The sequence below is a fragment of the Mesitornis unicolor genome, unplaced genomic scaffold, assembly GCF_000695765.1.
Source record: "Mesitornis unicolor isolate BGI_N332 unplaced genomic scaffold, ASM69576v1 scaffold52176, whole genome shotgun sequence".
NCBI lineage: Eukaryota > Metazoa > Chordata > Aves > Mesitornithiformes > Mesitornithidae > Mesitornis > Mesitornis unicolor.
In genome coordinates, this window is record NW_010192685.1 from 24,933 (window position 1) to 37,826 (window position 12,894).

At 35.8% G+C, this 12,894-nt stretch overlaps 1 protein-coding gene across 1 annotated transcript in view; it reads right to left on the reverse strand.

The window, feature by feature from the left end:
- LOC104542758 (roundabout homolog 1-like) overlaps positions 1–12,894 on the reverse strand; it is a gene marked incomplete at its 3' end in the record, with an annotated part of 81,255 nt that overhangs the window by 24,095 nt on the left and 44,266 nt on the right. The window contains exons 4-6 of the mRNA XM_010187176.1: positions 5,018–5,138; positions 1,649–1,787; positions 265–392 (exon numbers count right to left, since the gene is read on the reverse strand). Coding sequence (XP_010185478.1) covers positions 265–392; positions 1,649–1,787; positions 5,018–5,138 — 388 coding nt within the window. The remainder of the gene's footprint in view (positions 1–264; positions 393–1,648; positions 1,788–5,017; positions 5,139–12,894) is intronic.

Consider the following 12,894-nt stretch of genomic DNA (forward strand, 5'->3'; position numbering starts at 1 on the left):
AGTACCATAAAGACTGCTTTCAAAAAGTCTTACGTGTGAAGTGCTTCAATTTCTTAAGAATACAACTCAAATGAAATTTATATATATTTTTTTTGGTTGGTTGGTTTTTTTAGCAACACAGCATAGAGTTCCTGCATGAGTCGTAACTCTAGTAGTTGTGTATAGACTCAAATAGTTTGCGTAACTTTATAAAGTTGCCGTGCAAAAAAAAAAAAAAATCAACTTTATTCTAGGCTGGAGTACTGTGCAAAGAAACATTCTTACCTTGAACTGTTAGAGTTGCTGATGCTTCAGCTTTTCCAACCATATTTTCTGCAACACAAGTATACGAGCCCATGTCTCCTGCCATAACTTTCCGGATTTTCAAGGTATGATCATCACGGATTTCATATCTTTAAATACACAAAGTTATAAACAATGAATAGGAATAAAAGAACTTTGTACAATTTCGGTAAGGGGCAAAAATATTGCGGGTTTTCTCTCAGATACATTTATTCCTACAGTTCCCTTAGAAATAAAAATACATATAAATAATTTTAAATTGATAATATAAAAAAGTTTTAAAAGCAAAATACATCTAAATACTAGAAAACCTTATTCTGATTCCATTTGCAAAGTCAGTCAGTTTTACTCATGACAGTAGAACTTCACTGGTGTAATACAATCATAAAGCCGTAACGCAGAACATTTTAATTGTTAGAACTCTTTTAACAAGTAAATGTAACAGCAGTTCTTATTCTCCCCATTATTTTTTCCATCAGAATGATTTTTTAATATGGTTGAAAAGAAAATGCTGTTCTCAAGAATATCAGAATTTCTTGAAAGATAAATTACAATTCATTAAATATTTTTTCTTTTAAAGAACAATGTGGCCTTTTCCCATTTCCTCTCCTTTCATCACCTTTCTTCCTCTTCTTTGTACAATGCAGTCAATGTGTTTCTCTTTATGGGAAATGGATTTTTCTTTTAGAAATGCTATAATTTTTCTTAAAGCTATAGAATAGGTTAACGGGAAGCTGGATTTGGATGGTCACAGCCAACTATTACAGCGTTTCTTCTTTAAAACCCCTCCTCTAATAGGTTTTTAACTGTTAATTGGGAATTCAAAGTAAATAAAAAAATAAGGCATCTATCTACCTGTGTATCTATGTCTCTATCACAGAAGCATTTCTTTTTCATAAGGTTTTTTACTTTTTGGCCTGAATTAGAATAATGACAGAAATAAAAAGTTAATTGGAAGCTTAGTAACAAAAAAATGTGTAACCAAGGACTACATTTATATCAATTGTAATTCCAATATATACTTCTTGAAGTTGTAATCTAATTTACTATTTGTTATACATTCTCTAAAACTTTTAGTAATTACAAAAGACTCTTCAGGCGATGAATTAATCTCTGTCAGATACTACTGACTGAACTTAAGTTATTTTTGTTGAATTTGTCATGTCACATCAAAAGCTTGAGAACAAGCTGTTCTTAAATTTCGGTATAAATTATAACCTCAAATAGAGCTCAATAGTAAATAGAAATGTCTTATTAGATCAAATCAGGCCTTCTCCATTGAAGAAAAAAAAAGGTCTAATATTGAATGGCTACACCATATACCAAAAGCCAGATGTCATAAAAAAGGTAACTCCATGTACTTCACCTTGCTTTTGGTAATTCCCCATCATCTTTCCTCCATCTTACTGTAGGAACTGGGTCACCTCTTGCCTCACACTTAAACTCTGCACTATCATCCACAGTCACAGCCAAATTACTTGGTCTCTTCACAAAAGATGGTCTCTCTACAAGGAAAAGAAAGGAAAAAAGGGATTAGCCCAGCAGTTCTGTGCTCGAATGGCAATTTTCCCTTAACTGCGGCTGTTAGAGCAAGGGGAACAGGGTGACAAACCCAATGGAGGTTCCTCAGCCACCACTTCTGGCTCCCAGCCCAGGCAGAAGATCCATAGGCCTGTAGATGGCCAGCACTGTGAAACCCAGCACAGAAGGCAGACACTCTCAACAGTAGCTCAGGATCCAAGCACAGACTTCCTTATTTCTTATGTATCACTGTCACAACTAATACCGCTAAAGGAAAACACAACATACACAGACCCAGCACGGTATCTCTATAAGGCTGCTTGCAGGTGTCAGCAGCAGTTAGTGTTTGATGCAATTATTTCCAATTCTACATGAGAAAGACAACATTTTCTTTCACTAACACACATAAAAGAAAACAACACACATAAGGAAGAAAAGTGTTTTTAACAATTTCTGCGATACTCCAGGAAGGATTACCCATCTAGAAAAGAAGCACAAGAAGACAACAGGATATCCATAAAAGAACATAGAAGGTTTAACAGGACAGTGCTTGGCAGGTTTGTTTGCCAAAGGCAAATGATCTTTTTGCCTATAAACCTGTGAAAGCTCTGAGAGGGTTGAGAAGGCACTTGCATGTTTTGACTTCTATGTATTAAAGATAAAAATATCATCTTCCTGGAACTGGAATAGTCTGAAGCCACTGGCACAATCAGGAAGTGTGAATACCCAAAAATATGCCACAAATGTCTCATGGGAGTACAGAAGCAGAAGACAGAAGCATAAAGGGACAATCCCATATTCTTAGTGTCTCACATATGTGTTTGAAAAAGGTAGTTCTGAATATTATTTTGACTTTGAAGACAAAGATATAGAGACTCAGCATTATAAAACCTTAGTGAATGGTTCAAAAAGGACTGAAGTGGAAATGTGAGCTGAACAAAATCCTATAAAAGTTCTTACTTTATTCTCGAGGATGTCAAGACCAACTGGACACTTTTTTTGTAGAAAAATTGTCTTTGCTTGCAATGCCAGGCAAATAATGTTATATGAAATAGCAAGTTGATCTTTAAGCTGTCAGGTCTAGCCTGAGTTCATATACAAGAAGTGAGAAATAAAACAGAGACCTAGAGCCATGAATCTAGCTGTGAATTAAAAAAAAATACAAACATAGACATTCTCCCCTGCCCTGGCCCCTTTCTTGTAGGTGCAGCAAAAATGCATTCAGAATGCAAAAAAGAACACTTTGGATTAAACTTCACAGTAAGAATAGTTTGGGGAAGAATATTCAACTTAATTATGCAAGAAAAAAAAGACTGATCTGTAAGGCCAGGACTGCTGCACAACAGCAAAACCCACAAAAGGCACACTGTTCTCTAGATCAGTTTCCTAAAGGAAGAGTAATAGCGCGAGAGCTTTTGTCTGCCCATTCATAACACTCTTATTCAAACGCATAAACGGGTAAGAGAAATCAGCACTGATTTAAGTATCTATCTTTGTCACACGATTATTCGGTAAATACAAGGAAAGCTTAGCAAGGATCACTTTGAAACTGTCTAGTATTACAGTTTCTGGCATGCAATCCTGTCTCTGATCTAAAGCAGGGACCTAAAAGCAAAAGTTCAACTTCTAAATAACCAAAACCTATAAACAGAAGATTTATGTTGAAAGATTTTAATATATGAATTCAGCATGTTCCTCATGCTTTTTCACACATATCTAAGGCCTGTGTTGAAAGTATGAGGTGCGTTAAAGACTTCTAGACACAGACTGCTAAGATATTCAAAGCTTTTCTGTTCTGCCTGAAAAGAAAACCTTACTAGTTTTCCCAGGCTGAAAACCAGAAATATGTTTGAAAGGAAAACAATATGAAGGAAAAGACAAAGACAGACCTCTGTCAGTAATGCATCTCTCTTACAGGTGTGCAGGAAGTGAAATATTTTCCAGGCTGGATTATGTAACACTTCATACCATGATTCCCTGGTCAGTAGTAGTGATGAGCAATTAACTGGTAGAGTTAACTAGGACTTTACTCATGTAAGTACGACGTTCATACAGTTCTAGATTTTGCATGGAAGTTCTGAAAGTCTATTGGACAATAAATTTTCTTCCTAAAGTGCTTCAAAGGGGTCTATATATGATTAAAAAAAAAACAAAACCAGAAGCAAAACAGTATAGTGGATCACAGGAAGTCTTTCTTAACTTCTAAAAAGTTACACTCTATCTTGCTGGTTATTCAGTTCCAAAAACTTTAAGATGGCATATAATCTCATTTTAGTAAGGAAAACCCTGTTTCAAACAACACTTTGAGCAGGACGTCAAGTAGCCCGAGTTCTAACTCTAAAAAGTAGTGAAGATAGAGAAAAGTGCCAAAGACTGACAAAACAGATCTTAAATCTGATTTAAATACAAAACAAAAACCAAACAGTAAACAAACAAAAAACCCCAATAAACTCAAGAGCCAGGACTACTGCAGCAGTACTGTGATGGAAAGCAGTGAACCACAGTTATGAACCACAGCTTGGATATTCTCATCCTGTGATGATAAAATACCTATTTCCTCTGCAGAAATAACTAATCTATCTCAAGCCTCCCCTACTTTAAAGTAACATGGGGTGAATTTTGAATGAAAACTACGGAAGCTGCATCTACAGTGATCATGAGGCAATTCTCCCACGCTGAAGGAATTCTGAGATTGCATTTGAAGTTACAGCAATTTTTCTGCAATAGCAAGAAAAAAATGCAATTTTCAGCTAAGCTCAGTTATCTTAAAAGAAAACATATTTCTTGATGCTCAGAGGAACTATCATTAGGATCACCTGAACAAGTAGACCTGTTGCATCTTTACAACACTCAGTACACACAACTGTAAATGAAAGGATAATTATTTAAAAGAATTCTGATTTTCTTCAACAAGAGGGAAAAAATTGTAAATTTTTGGTTCGCTATTATGTTATAATACTGATCAAGTCAGTGGACACTGGAATTATTTTCAGTTCCAGAACTAAGACAGTGTCTTCTGATAGCAAAAAAAGTCTAAAGTGGATTACAAAGCCGTTAACTGCCATCCATTTGCTAAAACACAACCATCACAAAAAACATTTTCAACATAAACACTGAAAAGGAAATAAATGAGAGCGAACCTTAACAAAAAGCTTACTAGGAAAAAAAAAGTTGGACATTTTCATTAACACAGTCTTAAATAAAAAGTTCTTACCTAAAACAGTGAGCTCTGCAACTTCACTTTCACGTTCTCCAACCATATTTGTTCCAACACAAACGTATTTGCCAGCATCATTCTTTCTTGTGTATGTGATCATGAGCTTTCCTCCTCTGATCTAGGAAAAACCAAGGACAATAAAAATTACTTTAATATGAAATAGTGATTTATTAACTTGAAAAAGGGTTTGTTACAGATAAAGAAACAAAACAAGCTATCAGTGATTTTCCAAATCATATAAAAAGTGAAAAAAGACCCTTCTACTATTAATGTAATTTCCTTCTCTTATGCAAAAAGCTTGCCTCTTAGTTTTACATCAGTATTTTAAAGTCTCCCAAATTTGGACCCCTACTACTCTTTTCTTCCTTCTGCATGATTTAATACTGGCAGTTGCACTGCCTGTTTAATGCTTGTTGGCCAGAAGGACATCAATTCCTTCCTGTGTATTACTGCAGTTTGATATAATGAGGTGGAGAGTAAAAACTAGCACTGGACATAAATCCCATTTTTACATCAAGTGCAGCAATTACCTTTTCTTGACAAGAAATGTGTGTATGTTATCCTACCATTGGTCATGTTTGTTATTATTCACAGAATTTGTGTTTGTTTTGGGTTTCGTTTCTTAAGGAAGCAAAGGAAATTTTTTATTCTTTAGTTCTTCACCATTAAATAAATAATTTTAAAGGCTGATAAGCACATGGGCAAAAGCAATTAGATTATTACTGGAAAATTAATAACATTCTACTCTTAGTTCTGAATTCAGTTTTTCAAAGATAATAGAATTCCAATAACCCCAAAATTAGAAGACATACTTCCACTTTGTGATTCCCAATCTTATTATTTTGTATAAAGATATGTATTAAATGCATATGAAAATATCTGATCTCCCTTTGAAAGTATTTATTCTCCCATTTAATTCACAAAACGGTTCAACAAGTTTCAAAGCCCACCAAAATGCAGCAAAATTTGTGTAGGCAACTGAATACATACCGTGTTTAGTTTAATATACAAAAAAAGTTACTTAATTACGTTAATTACATTTTAAAGTGAATATATGATTGTAAGTCCAATTACATATGAAAACCACTGCAGTTCAAGGCATTCGTGGAAGTACACAATAAATAAAAGCCACATATTAAGCTACATGAAAGGGTCTAATGTGGTCAGTGACAAGGAGGGGACTGTTCTCAATATGAGGCCTTTTGCTCAAGTTGCCTGCAGCTAGAAATCTATCCCTGAAAATCTGACATCTTGAGCAGTGTTGGGCTCTTATTATCATTGTAAGATGTATACACACAAAGATGACAGTCAGTTATTGAGATAAATGAACATGCACGTGTAACATAGATAGCGTTGCATACAAATTTCATTCTGTTGCCTTTGGCACTCATTGTTTGAGAACAAGAAAGTTATGTCCTTTATCACCCAGAAATCTCGTAATGCTGAAATTTCAATGGGAATTTGAAGCATGAAGAATGAAAAACTAAAAGAGCAAGTACTGCAAGTACACATTTTTCAAGAATCTGTGTGAGTTTTTAGATTGTTGACTGCCCGAACTGCTAAGCATGAGAGGAGAATGCAAAATATAGAGGTGTATCTCTATTTATTCCTGTTTTACATCTCCCTAAATCACAGAAAGCTATTTATTTCCAATTAACCCACGTAGAGCATTTTAAAAATCAATTTTAGAAAGATTTCCACATGCATTTTAAGGTATTTGTATATCCAGGTAAATATGCAGACATATGTATTTCTCATGTATTACATATCACAAGAATTTATTAACTCAGCTGATTATTTCAAACCCACGTAAACTGAAAGCAGTGATTTTCTCACATTTTAAGAGCTTATGTCCTATTGACATTCAGTAGCACTTGTGCTCCTCTGTGATTTTAGCACTTACGAAAATCCTATTCAAATTTATTACAACGACACAACTGTACATTTTGCACAAATTGTAACCTCCAGCAAGATTCTTCTAGGAATCACCACAAGATTCAATTCAAAGCATACATGGAGAACAGCATTAAAGCAGAAATATTTGAACAACTAAAAAATCATTGAAAACTGCTTTTCTTCCAAGATATTTGAGGTTTACTTTAAGAAGGAGAAGCAGAGGAAACATTCCCTCATGGACTTTGAGGCAGACTTCCAAAGATGTGATGTGCCTCCTGAAGGACGCTGTGCTTCCAAGATGGAATTCTGAATGCATTTGGGTTTTTTTTCCTAGGAGTTTTCCTTTCTTGATCTTGTTTGTTTGTTTTTCTTAAAACAGAGTTTAGAACTTTAGCTACAATGATGGCTATGCCACATTAAATTGTGATGAACTACACAGTTACAGTAAAATGTACCATTAGTGCATGTGGAATTACACGTCTGTAACTAGAGCAATGGTTAGAAGAAAGCATGCTGCCACTGTTGGGTCACTACCCAAATTACCCATTAAATTTTAACAATTAGCTACCCATTATCTCAGTAAGATTGATCAAGCCCTTCTACTTATTAACAAGATATTGCAAATAAAATCTGTAGTTATGACAAATTTATGTTCTCCATGTGCAATGTTTGACACTTTTTCTTTCAATAGGAAATCCTAGAAATACCTCTGGACTGTAGATCAAGGGCTTTAAGTAACATAGTACACAATGAAATAGATGCATGTGAATTTTTGTAGGAACACAAAGAATCACTGCTACATTTCTTTGTCTTACGAAATTCATAATCAGTAAGTCCAGTACTGTAAATTCATACCCAGTATTTAGAGTTGTAAAGAGCCAAATCACCTTTGGGGGCAGTGTCTGAAATCCTGCAAATTAGAACTATTCATAGTATCTGGATACTTAAGTTAATCAAGGCATTTAAATTTGAGTGCTTTGGCTCTTCTCATATTTGTGCCCATGCCCCAGAATACACCAGCTGGACTTTATAGTAGCAAATGATATAATGGTTTGAAAAAGTGACAGGCAGTGTAACATTTCATCCCAAACCTCCAGAAGAGTTATTACTATATTGAATACAAAGAGAAGTCCTTTCTTCCTAGTAAACAAGATATAGCAAACAGTTCTATTACACTGTTCTGGTAGATACTGCATATCATGGGAAAAGAATTGCTTTGCTAACTGCCAAAGTTTTAAGTCCAATTTTGAAAAGATGGAAGTAAGTATCCTGTTTCATTTATTCAAAAATGATGCCAAGATACTTTTTGACTTATCACACCTCCTCAGGATTTTGTTCTATTCTGTGCATACCAGCAAATTTATCAGGGCTGTGCAAGTAGAGAATACAAGAATAGCACTGGATACTGAGGAGAGAAAAAGACTGTGATCCATGGTTCACAGATGATCTTCAGTTGCCTGCAACACATATGGATTATTCTATGTACGCTAAGAGAATATATGATAACACGGTGACTTACAAAGACATACTGAAAGCTATTTGCTATGACCTGCCTGCCTGACCATATTTTGCTCCTCATGAGTAAATTGTTCATTCAAGCAAGTCGACTTCATTTATTTCTTTAAACAATAGTTGGAGATGTTCATGCAGAAAACTTTAGGCACCCACAGAGTTAACTAGGTCCAGAATTGTAAATGATGGCCACCCAGCAGCAAAAAATCATATACAAATAATGAATCAACTTGGTCAACCAATAAATCAAATCCATAAAAACTTACCCAAGGGTTCTACAACATACCACCAAGTATTCAGTATAGCTGTATGCATATATATACTTATTCTAAGATCATATTTTATATACCTATGTGTGTTGTGGGTGTGTATGTAAATTTCTGTATGTATAAATCCATCTTCATCTGTCTCTGTTAAGAAATATTTTTATATATGTGGGTGATTCATTTACTTTTCACAGAAATGTGCTATGAAATATGAGAAAGAATGAAGCCATGAGAGAAATGTTTGAGACTTCTAAATATAAAGGTGACTGGCCTTTTTTTTACCTTTCTTTTGCCTCCTAGTTTCATTCTATTTTATAAATGAAATCTGCTCTGTTGCAAAATAATTCTAAAGCAAACTTAAATCCATAAGAAAACAAAATTTATGCTGCAGACTGAAATACTGACCTGTGCTTCTATAGTCAGGGTTTCTGTACATGTAATATCACAAATTTCACATATTTCAGTCTTCTACAGTACAGTGTACAAAATACCAAATTTTATTTAAATGAAATGTGACGGGCATGTGATATTAACCTGTCAGACATGGTCTTTGCTTTAAAAGCCTAATATCTAATTATAAATGATGATAAAACAGTTAAAGAACAAGGTGAGTACAGGCAATTATAATCAATAGTGGCACCAAGGATAGATACAAGTAAAATGGAGCTTATATTTCTTAGCTAGGAGACACAGAGTTTGCTCATTTCCCTCTATGCAGTCTAGCATCCCAAAACAGATTAGCATATCCATATTATGACTTATTATTGCAGCACAGACTGTAAGACATGGAATATCAGCAACAGAAGACAAATTTGCACTTTTAACAAAGTTGAATGTAAAAGAGTATAAATGAATACCTATCTTAACTTTTTATTTTAAAATGTGCATCTTGTTCCAAGCCTTGTGAATCCCATTTATTCTTTCCTATCTAGCTAAATAGCATGCTAAATATCAGATGCTAGACATCAAAACGTAAAAGGCCTTGGAACAGGCCTTCATCAATGATTAAAGTTTGTTCTTTTTTCAGCTTCAAGGTTCAGACACAGGAGTCTGTCCTGCTTTTGGTTCTGTTCTCTGGGACCCCAGGAAGGTACGTGCTGCCTCCTCTAGATCAAGCACATAAAAATTTCTATTTGAAAGAAGTTTGAAACCTGCTTTCAAGTGGTCTTCTTGTACTGTAAACCTGTCATGACAAAGTACAAGTCAATTGTTCCTCCCTATCATATAGACCAACAAAACAGCCTTGCAATGATGACAGGCCTGAAGGTAAAGTCTATAAAGGATGGGGAAAAATGCATAGGAAGACAGCTTTACTTAAAAAGAAAGAACATTTAAGGTAGATAAAATGACTATAGATTCAAGCTGCTGCTTCTGGCACCCCTGCCAATCCAGCCACGATACATCAGAGTCAGAATCAGATTCAAGTCTGCTCATGAGATTGCCTTCCCCTCTTTTATGGCTTCATTATTAATGGCTGTACCTACAACAAGATGTGTATCTACAAAGGCTTAAGGGTTATCCATGTCCTGGATTGTTTGGTGACTTCAGAGGCAGCTGAGCGTTATTCGCCCTCAGCATTATCACAAGACATCAAATATCAGAATTACCATATGTATTTGATACTTCACCCAACTAACAAGATCATGGAAACAGCCAAGATATAAGCAGAATGTCAGAAATCAATTTCAGAAAAGAAAAATCTGTAGCTCAGCATATACAGTTTTCAGAAGTCTAAAATTGTAACAACTCCAAACTTACTTTCTGCAAACATTTGGCTTTTGTTAATCACAAAGGAAAATTTAATTCAAAATTGGCCATATTGGCTTCCACTAATCAGAACTAGTTTCTGAACACACAGCTATGTTTATATGAAAATATTTGAACCAGAAAGATACTTTCCTGAAATGTTTTCACAGCTACAGTACAAAAAGTTTACTATGTAATACTTCCTGTCATTTTATATATCAAGATTAAAATCCTCCTACAACAAAAGCATGTTATGAGTGTCTTCTTGGACTCAAATTTGCTCTACCAAGATCTCAAAAAAGAAAAAAAAAGCATCAAACACTTGCCTCAGAAACTGCTTTTCACAATGTCATTTACTGAGTACAGAAAAAACACTACACTTAACTAATGGGCAACACATAAGCACATCCCAGGGGTCAGTACAAAATATATGTAACTAACTTCTGCAACACCTAAGGAAAGCCCATTTGAGCCTAACATGGGAATGACATGCTTGTAATGACAACTGCGATATTTCTGTAAAACTGTAAGTTTAACCTCAAGCATGAATCTCCCCTGGCTGCACTGGTGCACATGTAGCTTTCACTGAAATCAGTGATTGAAATCAGAAATAAAAGTGAACTTGAGCTGAACTCGGTGTCTGGTATGTCTTCATGTCTCTCCCCTTAAGCAAGTCAGATGATTTGAAGTATCTGTTACACAGGAATTTTCTTTTAAGCATCACCACCACTGTGTTATTTACACACCTCCAAGGATAAAATCCCAGACCAGCTGGGGTTAATTTGCCACACAAAATCTCTCAGGTTTCAATTGTTACCTAAAGTATCACAAATGTAATATGGAAAAGCAATCCTAACAAACCACACATTTTAAAACATATAAAAATTCATACCTGGTAACCATAAAAGAAACAACATAGCCCAAATCAGCAGAGGAATTTAGCAGCCTATTTCCCACTGAGAGGGCCTACACTGCAAAAGACAGATGCAATGCCACTCTGCAGGGCTGTGTCAAAAAGTCGCCAAGAATGAAGCCAAGGGTGGGTTCAGACTGGCTCCCCAGGGACCACAGGGGCCCATTTACATGACCAGAGTCAGCACCGAGGCGGGGGGCATGGAGCAGGGAAGAGTACCACCATTGTGCCATTTCAGAGGGGTATGGACTCTGCTGCTGATTTCAAGGGGATTTCAGTTCCTGTCATTGTAGGGTATTGACCAATGTTGTCTTACTTTTTTAAGCCTGGAATTAACGTTGTCAGGACAATGATACAGATTTAAGACAACTTGATGTGGTGTTACTAATGGGCTGTATTTCTTGTTCAAAACATCTTCTTTCAAAACTTGACTGGAAATTTTACTTCCAAAGCAGCATTGACCCTACCAACTGAACATTACAAATATACAAATAGTTTGCAAAATGTAACCTTGAAAAAATAGAAAATGTTTTCTAGCATCACTAAAAATCTACTGATTTTCTGACTTTTGACCAAGGTGACATGTCATGGAAATGAGACCATGCATCAGAAAAGCATAAACTTGGGTTAAGTTTCTATTGCATTTATCTTTGCCTGAGTCTAAGCTTAGTAGAATTCTAATTTTTATACTAAGACTATGCTGGACATACAAGGTTGTGAAAACATTAAGCCTTTCACACTGTTCATGTAGCAGTGTCAAAAAAGGAACACATGCACCACATTGTTCATTTTTCATGAAGAGTTAAACACACAAGTCATAAATTAATCTGCCACATTTCACTCTTCCATCAGTGATCACTGCAGGTCTTGTAACTGCAGCACATGCAAAACATAAATCAGAGATTTCCTTGTGTTTTTTTTGTGCTCTGCACACAAGCCTTGTGGCTACAGGACTGAGGTAAAAACCTGCAGTCACAGGCAACCACAGCAAATCTGACTGTTACCTTCATTGTTACTGAAGGAACACTGAAAAGCCACTGGGCTAGACATTACAGCTACAGAAAAAGTCCCTGCTTGGAAGATGCTAAAATTTAAAAAGAATAATGAGGAGAATGGATGCACAGAGAGGTCAATTCCCCCAATTCTCCAGCCCACACAGCAGCCCAGCACCATTTTTTTCATTTTCGTGCTCAACTTTAGACACTCCAGACAGACTCGACAGACAGCGAGTGACCTACAGATCTTGGTCCATGCACAAATGTTCAACCCTCTGTTGCCACCAGGGACTATAAAACATAAGCTGATCTTTAGCAATGGACAGTGAAGCCAGGAGTTCCCGTTACTCTTAAAATAAGCCAGTACAAGTTGCAATCAAGCAGAACAAAGCATACACTGTTCCTATTCTTTATATGTACTAGGATCATTGCTCCCTGATGCTGACATGTTTCCCACTGCCACCCTTTGATTACGATACCCTCTGAGAGTTGTCTGCGAGCTAGTGCTAGGCTCGACACTGAGAAATGGGGCTCCAGTTTCAGCAG